This window comes from Branchiostoma lanceolatum, chromosome 1 (genome assembly GCF_035083965.1).
Source record: "Branchiostoma lanceolatum isolate klBraLanc5 chromosome 1, klBraLanc5.hap2, whole genome shotgun sequence".
Classification (NCBI taxonomy): domain Eukaryota; kingdom Metazoa; phylum Chordata; class Leptocardii; order Amphioxiformes; family Branchiostomatidae; genus Branchiostoma; species Branchiostoma lanceolatum.
Window position 1 is genome coordinate 31,683,877 of NC_089722.1, and position 21,607 is coordinate 31,705,483.

The 21,607-nt window shown below is 41.1% G+C and overlaps 1 protein-coding gene across 1 annotated transcript; it reads right to left on the reverse strand.

Annotated features, from left to right (window-relative positions):
- Positions 1-292: 292 nt before the first annotated feature.
- LOC136422258 (uncharacterized) lies at positions 293-18,341 on the reverse strand. Its single transcript, XM_066409947.1, has 7 exons — positions 17,775-18,341; positions 13,765-13,866; positions 12,000-12,724; positions 4,702-4,840; positions 2,855-3,011; positions 2,213-2,391; positions 293-327 (listed from the first exon to the last, which is right to left on the reverse strand). Exons 3-7 carry the CDS (start codon positions 12,618-12,620, stop codon positions 293-295), a joined length of 1,131 nt encoding a protein of 376 aa, XP_066266044.1. The 5' UTR covers positions 12,621-12,724; positions 13,765-13,866; positions 17,775-18,341.
- Positions 18,342-21,607: the final 3,266 nt, after the last annotated feature.

The following is a 21,607-nucleotide window of genomic DNA, read 5'->3' on the forward strand; positions in this document are numbered from 1 at the left end:
ATTAAAGAAATGCCCTTTAAGAAATAATCAATGATATGGATGAATTACGACTTTTTAAGAAGTAGTGAAGTAAACTCCGAAGATAACTTAATTTTTCTGTCTTTTCACAAACTGGATAGAAACGGTATTGGGTAGTCGTTCGCACGTCACCCACCATACGATATAGCAGTGACGAATGAGGCAGGGAATAAGGAACAACTAAGGAGTAAATATGAGAGCCAATGAGGGAGGTCGTTAAGGATTTGTAGACATCCGTCTAATTTGTGAGGCGATCGGAAACGTGACATATAAGTTAAGTCACTAGTTTCTGTTCACACTGTTTAGCAGCTGTACACAAAAACAAACTACGAGTTTTGAAACTCTAGGGATTGTCCTTACACTATTTTTTTTAACTTAGAAATTGTATTATTAATTTTGATAAAGTAAACATATAGTTGTAACATATTTTACAATAAAAAGGTGACTTTGAAACAACGATATACATCTAATCTAAGTTCTCTGCAAATTGAAGACGTTTTGAAATACGCATGGCCGGCTTATGTCCATTTTCACCCTGGACTCCAAGTGTAAGCTCATATATGCTCCGAAACGCCTTTGCTATAACCTTAGAAGGGCGAAGAACATTAGGTAAAGCAAGTAGGTCATTCATATCAACAAAATCAATCTCACAATGTCACTAATCTGATAAGCACAGGAAAGCCTAGGATCGTAAGATAAGAAGCAATGCGCTTCAAATTCGCGCATTTCCTTAGAACAGAGGTGTCGTAGCGCGTGATCGTCTTGAAAAGCTTTCAATCCAGCACATATATCAAATTCAAAATCTTTCATTCCAGTGTATATAGCAAAGCCTACAAACGGAACAGACAGGGTAGGACGGTACGTGATGAAGTGAAGTTGTTGTAATTGACCACAATGACACGGCCGTGGCTATTGGTAACCTTCCTGATCGTTTTCGCCTCTCCTGATGACACTTTTTTCTCGTAGTGCGATGTCGCACAAAGAACCCTCAAAAGTCCAGCAGAGTCTACAATCTGTACCTTTCCTTGTTTTGTTGACTTAATCTCGAGCAAGAACCCCAAACCAGATTGAATTGTTGTATGCCGTCTAAAACTTATTTTGCAGTAAAAGAAAAATCTAGCAAATTATGGGAATGTTTATCTAATTGTTCTAACCGTCCAGCAATCGTGTTTTCGAAATCTGTGTTAATTAAGAGTCATTGCACGAGAGAACCAGGCAAAACCAGGCATAGTTGGGAAGATGGGGGTCGGCCAAATCGGCTCATACTTTGTATGTGTGATAGGTATGTTGAACTATGAACAGCCATATAATTAAAACCCTCCAGCTATTTTTCGTTATGGAGATCTGGGACCCCCCTCCGAGACCCTCCGAAATCGGGTTATTTATGGCTGAAAAATACTGAACTTTCGATGCCTACTGTTGGAATTCTGATAAAGATATGGAGATAACTTTTATATTTCCACATAGCAAAGCTTTCATAGTTTTACAGACAAAAAGTTGAAGAGGAAGCGTTGAAGTTAAGAGGGTGTGCTAGGGGGTTACCAGAACCAACGAAAGCAGAATTTTCATCCCTATGAATTTTAGTCATTTTCAAGGCGCATTATCTGCCCTGGGCAGATTAATTTGTTCCATGATATGACAATTCAAATTGTTACTGAGGAGGAGAGGACTGTTGATAGATAGAAAATATGCAAATGTGGGCCTTATTTGCATACTTGATGAGTAACTTCTATTATTCCACACTGGCAAAAGACGGCAATTTCATACATTTAATCCTTTTTTGTGGCATCGGGACGTTATGTGAATGTGAACATCGTTGAATCAAATTATGCTAATAAGGGCCTCCTTTGCATAATTGATGATAAATTTGTTAAGCTCATACTTTGGACATGTTATATTTTCAGAACAATCAACTGGTATGATTTATGATTGATGAGAAACACTCCTAATACGTCAGTCATAAAGGTTAAAATCATTTGGCGAAGGTATGAGGTCGTGGAACTCTAGTTAGTGTTGTCACACTAATCATGTACAAAAATTACTAAATGAATTGACTATCAATATCCAAGTTTTTTGGACCCTAATAGTGCTTGGGTTTCCTTAAATAGATAGATAAATAAATAAATAAACAAACAAACAAACACACAAACAGACAGACAGACAGACAGACAAACAAACAAACAAACAAACAAACCTTCCCCTCCCAGGGCGTGCTCGTTCTCCGCGGAGCTCCATGTGAAATCCCCGCACCTCGGGAACCCCTCGGGCGGGGAAGGGTGTCGGTCTGCCGCCTCCCGCAGCACGAGCGCCATCCCCTCGTTCATGTGCTGGTCATTCTGACAGTGCAGGAGCCAGTATCCGGGGTTGTCAGACCTATAGAAATGGTACATACGATTATCTTCTGGTTCTGTATAATTTAAGACATACACGTGAAAACAAAGACGTTAGATTAATATTCGGATAAATATAAATTCGTCGTCATAGTAAATTGACCGCCAATAAGTTCAAACATCATCGGACATGTAAAAACGTTTCAATATCGCGGATACTGAATAATTGTAAGTCATAATCACGCTACCTAAATTGCAACATTGTTTACTAAAATTTTGTTAGCGGAATGCATTTGTTTGCTTTTTTAATTTTAATTATTTATCATAACAATGATTACGCCAAACAGCTGGTTCCCTTGTCGACAAAAAAAACAAGTGACAAAATATTCTTACTGGAAGCGTCAATGCTACAAAAACTAATCCCGGAGAGGAGACGACATACTTTGCTCTGCGTCTGTTTTTTTCAAAAGGACAACTCTTCAATCAATGTATATATATGTGATTACCTGAATCTAACGACAATGTATCCATTGACTGGGACCAAAACGGTGTCTTTCATCGGTGGGTTTTTCAGGTTAAGCGTCGGTGGTCCATCTCGCCAGGTGGCGCCGGTGCACAGATCGTTCGTGCATTGTATGTCAGCATTAGGCTGCAAGAAGTGTCCTGTTTGGTTGAGAACACAGTATTATAATTTGCAAAGACTTTTTTATTTTGACCTTATCGTTTCTTTTCTTCATAAAGGGTTGTGCTTTCACCTCTTATTGTTTAGTATTTCTTCCTTTGTAATACAGTTAGTAAGTTACCGATTTCTGTCTTGGAAAATGAGGTTGATGTCTTTGAGGTTGTATTATAAAAAAATTCTTTTCTAATAAATTACCAAGCTGATCAAGTCATTCACATATTAGGTGCTGTTTTTTTGTTAGTATTTACTATCTATAACCCATATATAGGAAATAGACAATATGTGATCTCCAAGCAGATCTACACGGGGCGCGAAAATCGTATATGCTAGCCAGAGAAGGTCCAGTCAGCCAGAGAGGGTCCAATCAGCTTACGGGCTGATTGGACCCTCTCTGGCTGACTGGACCTTCTCTGGCTAGCATATACGATTTTCGCGCCCGTTGTGGATCTGCTTTGAGATTAGACAATATGTGCCATATTTGCTCTTATTTTTTATAACTACGCTATATTTGGAACCACATTCTTCATGCAACAACGCCACCTAGCGAAGAAGGTGCTGTTACCAGCATTGTCATATATATAGCCTCCGTCGGTCAGTATTGACCATGGTAAAATCCTAATTCACAACAGCCCTACAGCATCGACTATGGCTAAACAGCTCTATACGAGAATGGCAGTCTCTGCCACATAAATCACATCCGTAAGCTGACTCAGTTCTGTTGTCATAAGAAAGGTGATAACCTTAAGAAGAACGACAGCCAGAATCATAAAAGTAGTATCAGTTTAAGTTTTGTGCAAGAACTCCAAAATTTCTAGATCTTCCTATATACTTCCCATAGTAATACGCAAGGCTCCATTGTAAAAGTAATAGTATGACTAGCCTCCTCTGCAGGATTTCTGGCGCTGATTCGTTCTTTTCAACATACCGGGACCAGGTTCCAGACCCGGCAAATATATTTCTCCAGCAAAAGTACCTGGCCCCGACTTGTTGAAAATCATAAATCAGTCTACCCCCCCCCCCCCGAAATAAACGCCGTCGCCGGACAAGAAGCCTGCAAAAAGAGGTTATGATATGACTTAGCCTTGAGCCCAGCCTTCTTAGCTTTAGTCCGCTGCCCAAGCTCCGCTCTTCGCAAGAACGGGGAGCGGAGCTTGAACTAAAGCTAAGAAGGCTTGACTCCAGGCTAGATATGACTATATGTTCTAAGACCGTAAATGTGTATCATGCCCGTAGCCGGGGGGGGGGGTATTAGGGGGGGGGGGGGTCGGGATGGTTCGGAAGAACCCCACACAGGCTTGAAGGTCCACTTTCACAGGCTTGAAAGTCCACTTTTTAACGTTCAATGATTTTTTTCAAGGCGGACTTATTTGTATCACCAGCAACGCCACAGAGGCTAGAATCCTAGAAAAAACTTTGTCCCTAACTTTTCGTCTGAAATTCTCTCAAAAACACAGGAAATGCCCTTTCAAAATGTTCAATTTCTAAGATTTTAAACGCTCCAGGGTCCAATTTTTAACGTCGAAGGTTTTTTTTTCAAGGTGGAAATTTGTCCGGGAGGGCATACCCCCGGACCCTCTTCTCGTCTCGCGCTACGGCCCTCGCTGGTCCCTCAAACATTATAAAGAAACCCCCCAATCTAAATCCTGGCTACGGGCATGCGTATGCCAGTACCTGTGGTCCTATCGTAGCTCGGGTATCCCATACCTACGACCTGGAAGGCGTGTCCGTGGATGTGGACGGAGTGGTGCGTCACACTGAGCGTCACACTGAGCGGAGCCATCGTGTTGGACGGTCCAGTTGTACGGGATGTCTGAGAAGTAAAAAAAAAGGCTATTTAGACCTCACGAAATAAATTTCATCAGGTTGGTAGAATATAGGATATGGGAGATTCTTTGTACACAACCGGGTATTGATCTCACCTGCAAACGTTTCGATATCTATCAGACACCTTCTTCAGAGCTTCTGACTGGGGCATTGCTTCTCACCGCTATAAGTAGCCGATGTAGGTGGCGCTTTTGCGGTGAGAACACTGGTCAACGTCATCGACAGAGGATAACAGACTTATCTTCAATATCTTCATACATGTGGGACACAGTCTCTGAGTGCCTGGTGTGTTGTGGTGTCGATCCTTTTCAATTTCTAGACAATATGCGCTGATTTTCAGTTTAGTTATGCTTTTTACAAACGGTTTATGATGAATTGATGTAAGATATTGTTCCTTACCGAAGTTCTTTGATTTTATACATGTGTGGAGTTTACTGATATTCCTAAATGGCTCCCTCAAAGAACTCACGACAGGGAGAATCGTGTCTTTCAGACATTCTTGAAATGTATTTCAAAAATGGTCAGCATTGACTGCGGGGCTACGTCAAACATGTCTACATAGTATGATAATGTCCTGAACGTCAGTAGCCTAGTCATGGTCTTCTTCGATTGAAGTGTCGTGTGTTTTTTTGATAATCCTGGCATTTATACATAACCCTGTCAGTAGGTAAATTAGTCACTCTTACTGTCAACGATCAATTGGAATTCTCCTAATTCACCCCTTACGGCGAAACATAGAGTAAAATTTGGGATACAGTGTCTGACTGGTATATCAAGTTCAGTTTATCACTGTATTTCTTGAAAGGCACATTAGCAGGGTGAGTACAGGTAGACGAAGGGTCTGATTTCTTTACTAAGCGTCTAGCTTGCAGTCTATCAACTTCCGTACTGGAATAAATGTATACAATGCAGGGATTTAATTTTCAGTGGGATTAAGCAATATCCCAAATGAAAAGATCAGAACATCTACAGCTACAATCCTCAACCTCACTACAATGCATGCAGTAAAATGGGTTCAACCAATTGCAAACTCTTAAATAGATCAATAGCTAGGGAGATGGACCGACTGTAGATTCATGACAGTAATTTCAATTAATCAGACATCGTAGTGCTGTCGATGAATCAAAATATAATGTACAATCATAAAAGTGCGTCAAAAATTGATTTCAAGGGATAAATGAATACTTCTGCTGAATAATTGGGATTATTCAGCAGAAGGACAGTCAAGAAATCCTCTTATGGTGAAGGAATGAGATAACATTCCCACTATCCAGATTTTTGCCAGAAGGAATTTCTTGAAATCTCCTTATGGCTGTATGGCGATGAAGGTTAGATATCCAGGATAACAGTTACTTTAACAGACAAGTGACTGGATAATTTTGTAAACGGTCACATGGATATTAGGGAAGATATATATCCTTTTAGCATATGTTGGTAAATGACATTTGAAAGAAAACTAAACTTTACATGACAACAATGAAAGAAATTGGGACTTACTAATTTTCTTCAGGGTTGGTCATGTGAAGTTAAGTCTCATCATAATGCATCCATTTATTTACATTGCAAGACGCTTTAGATCTATCCCACCTATGATATGTGTGTACCGACATCCGTTCCGAAGACATTGTTCCTCGTCACACGGTACCGTCGCCTCCGTGTTGTTCTGGTGAAGCGGGGTAGTCAGACCGACGAACCGATGGCCGTTTACCGAAGACCCGATGATGAAGTTGAAGTTTAAGAATATCTCCGTGACGCCCAGGTCTTTCGTGTTATGGGACTCTTCGTCGTCTTTGACAGTGAACTTGGATTCTTCAGCATCTTCTGACGAATAAACTTGGGAGTCTGCGACACTGATGCATCGTGTGTTCGTGTTTTCTGGGTACCCAGCAAATGGACAATTGAAGACATAGCACGGCTTCTCTTCGCTGCAGTTCCGTTTAGTTGTGGTAGGATCTCTGTCGGCCGTAAATCCTTGGTATGCAAGAATTGCCCGTACTTCTTGAATGACGTCATCCAGAACGACGTTGACTTCATCGTACGGATAACATTTTGTACAGTGTCCAGCACGGGGGGTCTCTGCCCGGATCCAGTACAGATCCGGCGGTAAGGTTCCGTTAATCGTAACGTCATAGCTTTCTCCCGGATATATGATGACAGACTGCACAATGCGTGGTATCAGGTCGAACCCGTCGCTGGCGGTGACTGTCAATTCGTGTTGATCGACGAAAAACCGGAACGGATAATCCGGACCGACGTGGATGATCCGGAATCCAACATCTCCACCGGGAGTCACAGAGAACGTTCTTAGCGGAGCCTTGTTGTTACCGTACCGACCACGTCCGTTGACTAAAGCTGAGTTGAATGCCCTACTGGAGAGTTTGAAGCCATCGTGAGAGAACGAGCGTTGGTAGGCCCCTACAAAAACATTGCGATAATTTGCGAATGATTACAAGTTCTGCATTACATTACGTCATTTCCTAAAACGACGCAATTTTCTACACTTCAAGAAAGTCTTTTTTGTGCTTTTTTAACATGTCCCCGTGGCGTAAGCGGTAACGCAACCCAATGCTTCGCCATCTGGGTCAAATTCCGTGGATCCTAGGGCCCGAGTTTGATTCTAGGGGTCGACTCCAGCTCGGACATGTTGTAAGGGATTGCATTCGTCATTTCGGATGTTGTGGAAACAGAGATCAAGTTCAAAAATGGTTCTCCTGGCATTTTCCGTCGGTACTGCAGCGGGCTTTGTGTGGATGTGCAATTCTTGTGGACAACATAACTCAAGAAGCTGTTGATGGATCTGTATGATATTAAGTGGATGGGTAGGGTTTACGGAAAGGAAGGTCAAGTTCGATAATGGGCCTTCTAGCAAGTACCTAAGGTACTACAGGGGAGCTTCAAAATTTAGTGGCATATTTTCTGAAAGAGCTATGGTCATGATATTTGTGTGGTAGATAGTTCATGCCACAAGAAGTAAGTTCCGTAAGTTTGGGCCTCCTAGTGGCTTGTTTAGAACTGCAGTGGGTGTTTTTGTTTTGACATTCGGACACGTATTACTTGAGAAGGGGTGAAGAGATTGTCGTGAAGTTTTGTATGTAGAGAGCTCAGATGGTGCTTTACACAATCGATGGTTAATCATAGAAAACATGAACTAATCTGTATAATTAGTAAGGATAATTGTAAATCCATTACATTCCATAATGGGGCGTGTGACAGTGTTCCCGAAACAGGCCAGCAGAAGGCCTTGCCTAGAAGTGTAAATAAACAGATGGTGTACATAAATAAACAAATGGGGCAGTCTCACTACAATTCAAACAGATGTGTGGGTCCGGTTGGTTTTTAAAGTGTTCAGTTTCTGCATTTTTGTCAAACACACGGTTGGAGACATAACGGGAAGGGAACAAAATAGAAAGCCTTACAAAACACCTAAAAACATGTGAATAACCAGCCGGACCAACTCCTCTGCTCAGAGAGTACACTGCTAGGTATTACCTAGCACCGTATGGAAAAGTAACATGTACTTTGTCTTGCAAAATGTGTATGATATGGAATAAAGATTTATTCTATTCATATATATTGACTGTACCATCTAATCATAACTTTCAATTTTTTTGATGACCAGTTATAACATATATCAGCACACTATACACATATACTAGTCCTGTACCACCAAATGAGCTTTATCCCTATCTAGACTGGAATCATTCTCCCCCCCCCCCCCATCATAACTTTCAAACGGTATGGTGTATGATGAAGTTTGCAGGGGGTGATAAGCATGTAAATATTAATCACTCTCCACAATAAGCCTTGATTATTTGGCGAAGATAATGTGTTCGTGGAACTCTAGTTCATTCTAACGATATGCTGTTAGTATCATACAGGAGACCCCAAACAGCTATTAGGAACATGAGATACTAGTACATTACCCAGCTGCAGCCATATTGAATCGCGCTCCTAGCGACTCTCTCACCCAATTGCAAGCATAAGAAGGAGCCCATTGAGCCCTTGACGACTAGAATTTGTGTAACACAGACTATGATTTTACTTGAGTTAACTTTCTAAGTACTGATCGCTCTGTCCATCTGAAATCATCATCTGAACATATTCGTATGTGATATCGATATGCAATGCATTCCTTCATGTTTACTTCTGTCAATTAAATTTTAACTTTGATGCTTAAAATTCAGTTAAGCTATTAGTTTATTTAATTGGACAACTGACCAACAGCTGAAACCACAGAGCAAACTTCGTCATGGATAGCATTTGAACAATGGACGTTTTTCTTACAAGTGACTGAAATCATTTGCACAAATTGCAAGTTAAACTTACAATGTCAGGAGACCCAGTGCTGCCGTCTACTAAAAAAAAACCTAGCGGCTTCCCGTGGTACATCAGCGGAAGGTTCTGTTTGTATATGTTATGTTCTGTTCTGGACTGATACTGATGTTGGAGAATACCAACGTAAATTTCAAAGTCAAAGAATCTAAATGTTGAATACAAGGGCGGGACGAAAACAAGATGAGTGTGGAAAATTAAAAACAAGCGTCAAAACATGGTATCACAGCCAGACAATATATTATTCATGTATCCAAGAAGTACAAAAAGTGAAGCTAGTCTGACAGCATAGCATATCACATACCAAGTCGGTAACTACTAGTTCACTAAAATCTTAGGCCTACCACAAAAGTGCTACCTCTGACGTTACAACTCCCAAATTTAGTTCACTTTCACAACCGTTTATATTATCGTGGTTAACGTTACATCACTGGTGTCACTTCTACTTATACAACCACCGTGTTTAACGACATTTTTGGTCTCTTTTTTTAATTAAAAAAAAACATTTCGGTCAAAGCGATTCAACAAATACCATTCACCAATGTAAGACTTGATTGCATTAAGGAACTGGTATTTTCAACATTATGCTGTAATTGTATAGATATACATTGTACAAGCAAACGTTTATCAATCATCTTAACAAAGAAGTTTAATGTCTACGTATACTACACACCCCTACATCAACTAAGTTTTGATCTCTTAACAGATAAAGATATTCTGTAAGAATATTTGCATGACTTTTTCGATTCTATTTTGCATTTTAATCACTCAGATATCAGATCAAACATTTCATGTCCCTTGCTAGAGGTAAAATATGGGATGTGTTCGCCAGTTTTTTTTTGCTAGGGTCGGTCGGGTAACATGAAAACGAAACATTTTTCCTAGGCCTTAGCCAGGAAATTCATGGAGAGAACCCTGCAAACTACGCAGTGGAGAGTTCTTTGATCCCATCAAACGACTTCGATACATTCAATATTCATGTTGTTCTAAGAAGGCATTTCATTTACAGTCTGCGCCTTTCAATAGCAAGCCGCATGCAACTCCTTTTGTTTTGAAAATTCACTTCTAGGATTCGGGATGAGGTGTGGTTGAGCATATCTTATTCTATTCATTTATTCAATAATAATATGTCACAGTGAATACACTAAAATGGCAAGCCTAGGCCTGTTTTTCAGGTATCCCTGATAACAAAATATGAAAACACAACTACCACTAAATACATTATGATAATCAACATACTAACCAATCCATGTATTTACTTCAATGGTGAACATTACATGCACTTAAAAAAAAAACTGGATATAGAAGTTTTAAGCAATTTGGTTGAAGACAAAACATTAAGAAAATATCTTTGGAAAGCCTGGTGTAGGAGCCAACACGAAACTATCATTCTTGTTTGACTAGTTGATTTTTCTACAGATCTATACAGTTAATAAGATCCATACTTTTCTCTTCAATAATAAACATCTCACGTACTTTAAAGTAAACATATGATCACTTTCAAAAATTGCTACACATTTCCACTATGTTGAAGCAAACGTTCATCCTCGTCAAGCCTCCAGTTCTTCTATATACAGTAGGAGAGGCACCACCATTTCAGTTGGGCAGGGAAGTGCTTTTTATCTATATTTCAGATAATTTTTCTCCTGTTCAAATTTTGCTCAGAAAGATCCAGTTTTCTGCTAGGGAGGGAAGAAGAATATGAATTTTGAAAATCTATACAAAATTTGTAAAACTTTGTCATGTGTGGCCAAAATATGTGATACTGCCATATTTCACCTCTGATTGACCCCTGCTGAATACTTTCTCTCTGCTTAGCATGAAAGTTCATCTGTGTTGGTAGAATTCATTATCAACAAAACTAAACTTTTCGTCCAACTTTCTCTCAGGTTGGGTCCTGATCTCATTTAAATCTTATGGCTGTAGCTCTTTAAAATGCCGGAGTTAACCTGTTTATTTTACCTAAACAAACCTGGCACATTCAACCTTGCAGTGTAAGTAAATTAAAGATTTGAGGTTTGAAATGCCGGTAATTGTGTTTGTAAAGTGATTGTTTTTGCAGGACTCAACCATTTGCTGCATTGGAAAGTCCATTTGGTGACCCCTCCCCAGTACGAGAGCTGTTCAATAATGAATCTCCCCGACCCACTTTCAGTTAATCGTCTTCTAGAATAAAGTGAGGTGCGATAGTGGAGCTCAGGTAAATTCAGAACGATCTTTGGGGTACTGACTACGGTGCGTGTTCATTAAAAGCCTTTTACAGACTATATTCCCAAAAACCAAGTGGAACGAAACTTTGCACACGTCTTATTTCAAAAGACTAATAAGTGTGCCAAATCTAATTTCTCTCGGTTTATGATAATTTACACCAAATATTCAGGTCCATGGTGACATGCATGCACTGGCTCAACTATCACACTTAACTTCATCCTAGCAGCTGTAAAAACGAAAAAATTTCAGAGTTCAGAAATGATGATAGGTATGCGGCCAATAAAGATGTTAATTGTTGGTGCAAGTGGAATTACAGCCCCCTACAAACACGGAAATGAGCCAGGGTAATTGTTTTTTTAAAAACTCTCGTAGCTGAGAATTAAGATCTAGAAATAGGTATTGTCATCATCAAACAATAGGTAGGGCCATCATCAAACTGCTACACTTATCCAACCGATACATTTAGGGCCATCCTTGCACATCATTATCAGTAGCGGGGGAAGACAGTGATTGTTTTTTCATTGATCACAACCAACTGTCCCCCCGGGCCAACTGCAACCCCCGTTGGGGATTCAGCAGGGACAGTGATGTGGCGAACATACCTGCCCCGGTCTGTGTACATCACTACGCGGTCGTTGTCTGAGTCCGCCATGAATGGACCTGTCCGCACAGATGCCTCGGGGACGATTCAGGCGTCCACCACTCCGTCCCTGTCCCCCGAACTTAGACACGTACTGTCCGGTCTCGTCGTAAATATAGATGAGGTGAGCGTAGACGTCTGACACGAAGATGTTGCCTTTCCCGTCAACGGCGACGTTCATTGGCCTCTTCATCCGCTGCGGTGAACTGACATCCCACAGAACTTTCCCATCGTTACCGAAGGCTTGCACACCACCACCGTAACCGCCAGACCATGTGACGAACACGTGGTTATTGCGCAAGTCCATGGCCATTCCGCGGAGCACCCCCCGTGGCACAGTGTCAGGTAGGTCAAAGCTGGCTTTGAGATGGCCATCCCTACTGAACTGTACCACGGAGTCAGGGCTGGCAGGGTACCCAATCATCAGGACCCACAGATGGCCATAATCGTCGATGGACACATCAGATGGCCTCTTTGATGGGTACCCTAGCCCTGGTGCACCGGTTGGGAACTGGCACAGGTAAACACCCTCTAAGCTGTACACTTGGAGGTGCGTTTTGTACCGATCAGCCACCCATACCATGCTGTCGGGGGAGATTACAACGCCACGTGCGCGGCGCAGTTTTCCAGCCCCCGACTCGTCCCCAAAGGTGATGATCTGTGCCCGGTTGCCCCCGCCAGACACTTCTACAGCAATGCAAAAAAAAGAAGGTACTCTCATTGTCACAAGCTAGCGTTAGGAGGGTAAGACCAGTCTTTGCAGTATTCATTCGTCTAAAATACCTGCCTGACTTGCATTGTTTAATGCCTGGATAGTAACCGGAAAAGAGAGGCTAAGGTAGAAAGTACAAGGTTTTATTGTAATCAGATAGAAATTGACATCAAGCTAACATCTAATCAGATTCTAGAAATATAAGGTTAAAAAAGTAGATATGAAGCATTTTGTGAAAGTGAAAGTTGATGGCGAAGTAGTTTAGCCTGCATGAGCTCAAAGATGAGCTAATCTTTCACTGGCCGTGACAGAGAAGACAGACGCTATGTGCAGTATTTGTATGTTCTTTATACGGGGAAAATTCCCAAAGCCCTTTTCAACAAGCGCAAATAACAGTAGACTATGTCCTAAAGACTGCGACTTTTTCCAGTAATAGAGTGCATGTTGAACGACACAGCCAGGATTCGAACTCACGGCCTCTCGCTCCAGAGTGGCCGATAACCACTGGACTACACAGCACATTGTATGGTGGCGGTTTAATAACGAATCACTCCAACACACTTTTAGCTTATGTAGGAGGCTGAAATATAATATATATCATAATACATATCTCTATAGCTAACATGTCTTTTACAGTTCCTGGGATAGAGGGAGGTGAGATAATGGATTGAGAGCAGTCAGCAATGTTTTTAATTTTGAAGACTAATGTCCGCACACTTTGAGGAAGAAAACTTTCCAGCAATCAGGTATCATAATATTAATATCTGCGCCAAATTTTCATTTCTCGTACATGACATTTTTTATGAATTCAACTGACTCAATTACTTAGTAATCTTCCATCCTAGCACCTGTAAAAGATAGACTACTAAAATTTCAGAATTGAAAATGTAACCTATAGAAATACATATTACAGTAACTGTAGATTTCAGCCTCCTACAAGAACAATACGTTTGCCAGGTGAAATCTTTATTAACTATCCTCGTACTGTTGCTAAGATCAGTAAGCAATGACAAACCTTTCGTGTCCAGGGAAGGTGGCCTGGTGGCTGGTGTGGGTCCTGCTTTTCCACTGTCACACGGATTGGGTCAGGAGAACCCTGTCCATGGGCCCGATCGACCTGTGTTAACGATTATTAAGGTTACATGTGAACAAGAAAACCTCTAGATATACAAAATTTCAATTATCGTCGAGCCATGACTAGCTGGTGATCAGCGATCATCCACTGCTAATTGAAGTTGAGAGGTCCAACACGCTTAGACTCCACCAAATGATAGAATGTGTACATTCTGTGACAATGATAGAAGATGAATACACCTTCTTTTAGAATGCTCACTAAACGCAGACATGCGTAGGTACCATGTAAGTTCCATAGAACTAGACCAGAAATATGCGCATTCTACAAATAACTACGATGTAATTGAAAAACTAGAGTTCCACGACCTCATACCTTCGCGAAATGATTTTAACCTTTATGACTGACGTATTAGGAGTGTTTCTCATCAATAATAAATCATACCAGTTGATTGTCATGAAATATAACATGTCCAAAGTATCAGCTTAACAAATTATGAGCCTACGGTTATGCTAATATCTATCATCAATTATGCACAAGAGGCCCTTATTAACATAATTTGATTCAACAATGTTAACATTCACATAACTTCCCGATGCCACAAAAAAAGTATTAAATGTATGAAATTGCCGTCATTTGCCAGTGTGGAATAATACAAGTTACTCATTAAGTATGCAAATTAGGTCCACATTTGCATATTTTCTATCTATTAACAGTCCTCTCTTCCTCAGTTACAATTTGAATTGTCATATCATGGAACAAAGCGGATTTTTAAAGTTACCTTATTAAGTATGCAAATTAGAATCTGATTTGCATAATTATTGTCCAATCATACTAAGCATCACACAAGCTATCCACATACCAAAAATGATGACCATCCATCAAGGCCATCTTGTTATAGTATTTTCTCATTAATTATGCAAATGAGGTCTTCATTTGCATAGTTCTTACCAATTAATATTTCTCTCTTCCTCAGTTACATATGTCACATGTTTTAGAGTCCTATCATGGAATTTGGTGGATGTATAAACTTTCCTCATTAATTATGCAAATTAGATACTGATTTGCATAGGAAGTGTCTAATCATGGACATCATCACTCAAGCTATCTACCTACCAAAAATCATTACCATCCATCAAGCCCTTGAGTTATTCCCTTTCAAAGTCAGACGCAAAACCTGCTCCTGCAGTTCCAAAAAAGCCGCTAGGGGGGCCAAACCCACACCACTTACTCTCTGTCCAAAGATCTATCTACCACTCAAAAAAAAGTTCCATAGCATGTCCGGAACACGAGTTATCAAAACAGGAAGTTCCGCTGCAGTAACGTAAGAAGCCGCTAGGGGGCCCAAAATCTGATCGTTTTTAGGTCTCATCAAAACCTACCAACATACCAAATATCAAAACAATCCATCAAGGCATTCTCGAGTTATGCTGTGCCACTACAAACAAACAAACAGACAGACAAACGCTACCCTCTGCATAACCTTCTCGGCGAAGGTAAAAACCATGTACAGTATATACAGGTTCATTGTACCGTGGTCATCTCAGTACTTCCCTTAAAAAAATACAAAGAACATTGCCAATGGCTGGCAAAGCCTAGTTCAAAGGACGGTCACCCTAACTTACTTGTCATGCCTGCTTTTTTCCCCAAACGTTGGACCTGCGCCCTGTTTTACACGGGTCGTTACACCCACTAGAAAAAGGGCCACAAGCACGCACTATACATACTTGTGTGATGTAATGTTGCAGGGAGTATTTCACCTATTCACCGTAACAATAGACCACGACTTGAAGCAAATCTTAACGCATTGCCATGCATTTTTGTAAAGGAGGACCGACGCTGTATATGTACTGCACCATGTAAAGCTTCAATGTACTAGGAAATCCCCTGCTCTTTTCGACAAGTACATTGAACACTATTCCTAAGCCATCAGTGCTAGTTCTATAGCCTTAAATCCCATGCCTTATCGACAAGTACTGTTACAATACCCCCATGACTTGCTACATTCTTAACGTACCTGTCACGCTTGAACTGTTACCCCAAACACATACCCGCTGCTAAGTAAGCATGTTTACCGGTTTGCCCTCAGGGCACGGGTGACCGGCAGTTGACCCACTGGGAACGAGGTTTAGTCTAACCGACCTTTTCAAATAATTTACACGCAAAATTTGACAGAGCGCTCAACGAATTTTACAGAATCATGTTGCGCTTACTGTTTTTTTTTTGTCTTCTCAGTAATACTTGTAAATTTTGCATGTTTAGGGGTTATTTAGATCCAGGTTAGAGAGCGAGAGCGCAGTGCGATCGCCGTCTAGTGAAATAGATGCATTGATGAATTACAGTTCTTAATTCATAGATCTATATGCTTTAGTCCATAGATCTTCCTCTATGCCTCCTTGTTCGTTAAGCTATTATCATGTCGACCTCAGTGTGGTGAATGATGACTAAGTATCAAATTTGTTAACACAAAGGTGCTAAAAGCTCTTGTTACAGTTAACATCTATTGGCATGACTCCGCCCGGCTAATAGCCCGACGTGGGGTTTTATTACTGGGTCAGGCCTGTGCAATGCAGGGTTTGTACAGAGTTTACCCAGCTACAGTTCTAGTGTGCACACTAGCAGACCGCAAACGAGAATGGTAATAGCACACATAAGGGTGCGAATAGCTCTACAGGTGGTCTTGTTACAACTAACATCTACTGGCACGATTCCATCAGGTCATATAGATCTAGACTCTACCAGTCTCCACGGCTCGCTGGGAAAATAGTAGAAATTGGCCACATAGAGTCAAATGTTTGAAGGGAGTCGGCTACGGAGATAAGGTCAAATATGGCAACTCTGGACCCATATTTGACCTTATCTCCGTAGCCGACTCCCTTCAAACATTTGACTCTATTTGGCCAATTTCTACTATTTTCCCAGCGAGCCGTGGAGACTGGTAGAGTCTAACATAAATCCACGATCCTCAAAAAGTGTCTCCAATGCAACGCCCCCCAGTATTGGGAGTATAATGCACTCCTGTATGCCTTCAATGTACATACCTGGGGATGCTGTACTTTGAGAAGACTTTTGTTCAAAGTGGGGAATAATTAATAATGACGGTTACCTATTGTAATTCTGGGTCAGGTCAGTGTTTGTTGAGAGTTTACCCAGCCACAGTGTGCAAACAAACAGACCGCAAACGAGAGGCCAGTAATAAAGGTTCGATAGCTTTAATTGTGCCGTAAGTATAGTGTAAATAACGAGTAGGTCATTTAACGTGTCGTCACGGACAAAGGTTAGGCCGTCGAGGGGCGTTATTTTTTTCAAGAGGGGAGTTAATATCAGCCGATATACACGGATTAGCGTATGCCCCGAAGACAAAAAGTCAGCTGAAACTAATAGATGCAGAATAATGATCTTTAGAAATGAAACAAAGTATTCACATGGCCCTTTATGGAACATTTGTAACACGGGAAAAAGTAGCTAATTGACTTATCAGCATACAGCCTTGTCTTCACTCCGTCTTCTGTTGAACCATCTTTAATTGTCTTCCTCTCATTTACGTATTAATTCAAAGTTTGGTTTAAACGCTGGGAAATCCAGATTTTCGTTTAGTCACTGAAAAATGACAGCGGGGAACTCTGACTGTTTTCAAATCTTATCCAGTTGCTGGAGTAACTGTTGTCTTGCATATGTGACTTATGTACACCTGTCGCGCTGTTATCGCTAACAGCAAATGTAAACGCTCCATATCTGACCGTCTTTACCCTAAGTCAACAGAGTCTACGTCCAGTGGTATACCTGCAAACAGGTGATTATTCTACGTTGTAGCTAATAAATTAATCAGTACCTATAAATTTACAATTACATGCTGTAGTATAAGGAGCTGTAAAACACTTGTTATCATTTGTACACATATGGCCACCTGTTGCGTATATCGACCTCAAAACAAGTGTTGTTTTCTTCCCTACCTTTAGTCACCAACAGGAGAAGAAGAAGGGACACCAGATATCTTCTCATCTTGTAGAAGAAGTCTCAATTATACGTCTCAAGTATGAGTCTCAAGAACAGGTGTTCTAGTAGCTCAGTTTCTCGCACGAGCACAAAGTTCAAGTCAAGGTGGCGATGCACAAACTTCTAGTTGACCATTAACCACCGACGGCCCCTGTTGTTACAGTACTGCAAAATGACGAACACGCGGAGTTTTAAAGTCCAACACGTAGAAACTCAGTGGAACTAACTGCGAGTCACATACGACGTACTTCGAGAGTCTATTGCACGATGTTTAGGTAGGCTGTCACAGAATCGGCTACGACGATAGGAATTAACTATGACCTTTCTCGTTGCAAGACAGCAGAAATGTTGTACAACGCAACCACGACTACTTTGCTGTTGTAAACTTGTCGTGCGAACTATGCAACAGGCGCTCGACTCTAGCACGTCTTCACGAATAATGGAGCTCCTGGCTTGTTTCCCTGCTCAAATTTCTGCTGACTATTCAAACATGTAACCGTTGGGACCTGCAGATTTGCATGTGAAAGGACCAGGGCTGCAGCAGCCTGAACAGGTGTAACCGGCACTGCAGTGGTCAGAACTCTGGGTCACAGGGCCGCGTGTAAAGAGCTATACTAACCAAGACGAGTGTTTGCTCATGACATACTATTTGATAGAAGTAGATCGTGTGTTTTGTTTGTATACAGAGGTATGTACCTAGGGCCTGTCTGAAAAGAAGTGCCCGGCCCCCCTCTCACTGGACCCGCGGCACGCTGGCGACCTCGCTGCGTCCTAGGTTGAAATTGAGTTAGCCATGACTTTACAATGGGAATACCATGCAAAACGTACACGTATGACTAAAGAGACAACAAATCGCACAAGGGCGTAAAACGATTCGTTTATTATCGATGAAATTCGTTTAGCGCGGTCTCAAATCGCTGGGTCGCAGCGAGGTCACCAACGCGTCGCGGGTCTAGTGAGAGAGGGGGGGGGGCTCATGAAACCCCAATCCACTAAGATGGTGAACTCGCTGCGACCGAACGATTTAAAAGAGCGCTCAGCAAATTTCATGGATGAGAATATGATATTTTCAAGCTTTCTGTGCTTTGTTGTCTTTTCTGTCAGACTTCTAGACTTTCATGATATTCAAATTACGAGGTTAAGGGTTACATAAATCCAAGCCATGTCACCGCGCGATCGCCCTGCCGTGGAATAGGGGTCTAAAGAACTAAAGCCCCTGTCACACTTGTGCGTATAGCCGTTGCGTGTGAGTTGCGCATTGACATTTTTTTTCATACGTCGCCTTGCGCACAATACGTATCTCACATGCCTCTCAATCGATTTGTGTAAGTTTTATGTACGCCGGCATACGCACAATATGGCCCAATAGGCATGATAATTTTGGGTATGAACGAAATTACGCATATACGCAAGTTATACGTTGTAAATATTTTTCGATTATTTTGATGTATGTGGAGGCACATCTTACACATGAATAATGAAACGTGAGTCACACATTCGTCAAAATAATCGAAAAATTCCAGAACTGTTGTGCGTACAGCTGCGTATTGAATTTTGTCCTTAGGCAACTCACACGCAACGTGTATACGCTCAAGTGTGACAGGGCCCTAAAGAACTAAGGTCCTGGACCACATGTCGCTGGAAAATGCAAATACATGTATTGGCAAACTAGACAGGTTTATTTAGTTAAACGGCCCTGGAGTACATTATGTGACCGAGACTGACTCCCCTAGCATCCTATGCTATTTTTCTAGGGATGTATATACTAGTGTATAGTATGATAGAGACATGAAAAATGGTTTAACAAAATTATCGGAAGGATGTTTTATTATATGAAAAAGTCATGTCACAAGTAAATACTAAGCTGATGTTGCATTTTTTTTTTTTTTCACTATCACACATTTAGAATAAACTGTTTATGCTACATTACTAATATTACACTTTCTTACACCACCAGTCACTGCTGAACTTACAGTTAATAAAATAATCCTTATCCAGATGTGCATAATTCACTAACTTATCTGTTAGCGCATCCCGCAACTTATGTATGGTACCCGTTGCCAAGCAACTCCCTTACGAATTATTTGAACCTGTGTGGTTTAGTCTTATCTGAATATCAGCCTTTTTATATATAGCTTCCGCACGCGACTGAGAGAGAGTACGAATTCAAAGTTTACAAGCTTGGCAATAAGGTCGTATTAAACAGTCTATGAAATGTGGGGCCTCTCAATTATCATACATGCATTCAGCAGCTCCCCGAAGACAACAATGGACAGCTTACACCAAAGTAGCTAGTTGACTTTGCCAGCTATAAAAGGAACTGTGCAGCCAACTGATGGTGATGATGATAGTGATGATAATGATGTTGATGATGGTGGTGATGATGATGATGAAGAAGAAGATTAATGATGCTGATGATGTTGATGATGATGAAGATGATGATGATGATGATGATGATGATGATGATGATGATGATCCCATAGTTTCCTGAATAAGCCTCACATGCCTAATTCCATGTCTTATTTGAGATGTTACATAATTATGTCCTATCCGATGGTAGGACCAAGATCATTGATACCAATCGTAGTTGTTTGACGGAGTTGGGCGAGACTATCTAGTATACAGTATCAAACTGACTTTGTTATATGTCCTTGTTATATTTAATCCTACCTTTACAATTTTCCTCATGACCTCAATGAAAAGCAACCTGCAGAGCGATTGGAACTTCTCATTAATAAATAAACTTGCAGAGCCGGGCTAGAACGAATCTTGAGTTTTGGGTACGCTGCTGAAGGCACGAAGCGCGCTTGAGAAGTCTGGTGGACAGATCTTTGCTTCCCTTGATGGACTGATCCTGTCATGTTAGCTGCCAGAGGCAACAATCACGGTAAGAGCGCTTCAGTCAAACATTGTTTTGACAACTGGTTCTTGTATAGATGATCTTCTCGCTCGGAAGAGCTACACGACAAAAACAAAAAACAAGTTTTGCGTACTTCTGACAATTATTTACACATTACACACAACATAAAGAGTTTGCTCTGGGGAGATTGTGCATAACTTTTGCGTATTTTGATGATTGGGCTGCTGAATCGCATCCTAAGATATCAAAGCATTGTGCGTCTCTTCATTGAGAGCGAAATTATTTTCCCTAATTTTGCTAATGATGATGAACACAGATGATGTTGTTATATCTTTTGGCTAGAAACTTATATTTGATATATATTTTTTGTTTGACGCATGTTGCTTTTCTTATTAACTATTCCGACGAAATCTTGTTTTCTATTATCCAGTGTGGTTAGATAAACTAGTAAAGAAAAATGTATTAACTTTTTCATTCTTATTTTCATACTCTATATCAACGACCTTGTATAGAGGTGTAAGCAATCCCAACCACACTTATTCGCCGACGACACTTCGCTGTCCTTCTCCCGACGCTCTATCCAACATGTAGTTGCATCACTGAGCAGAGACCTGAGATCTGTGTCTACCTGGCTGTCTCAATGGAAACTTGAAGCCAACATAGACAAGTGCAAAGCTATTGTTCATCACGATACGCGCCATTCCACGACCGATCCATATTGTGACCCTAGGTTGCAATAACGAATACCCTGTAGGACTGTAAAATCCGTCCAGTATCAATTAAACCACCAGAATCGTCCTTCATACGAAAGTCTCTACACCGAACTATCACTACCGTCACTCCAGTACCGACGGAAGTTCCACACATCTGGGACTCTCTGCAGACTCTTGACTATGACGCAGCGAGGACGCCAACGCGTGGGGGGGTCCA

Bases quoted from the DNA above. Each gene is read 5' to 3' on its own strand.
- LOC136422258 (XM_066409947.1), bottom strand. From the start codon at position 12,620: ATGGTATGGGTGGCTGATCGGTACAAAACGCACCTCCAAGTGTACAGC. The intron at 4,841-11,999 runs GTATGTTCGCCA...TTTACTTCTCAG, and splicing joins ATGTACACAGACCGGGGCAG to ACATCCCGTACAACTGGACC. The intron at 3,012-4,701 runs GTACTGGCATAC...TCAACCAAACAG, and splicing joins GAGCTACGATAGGACCACAG to GACACTTCTTGCAGCCTAAT.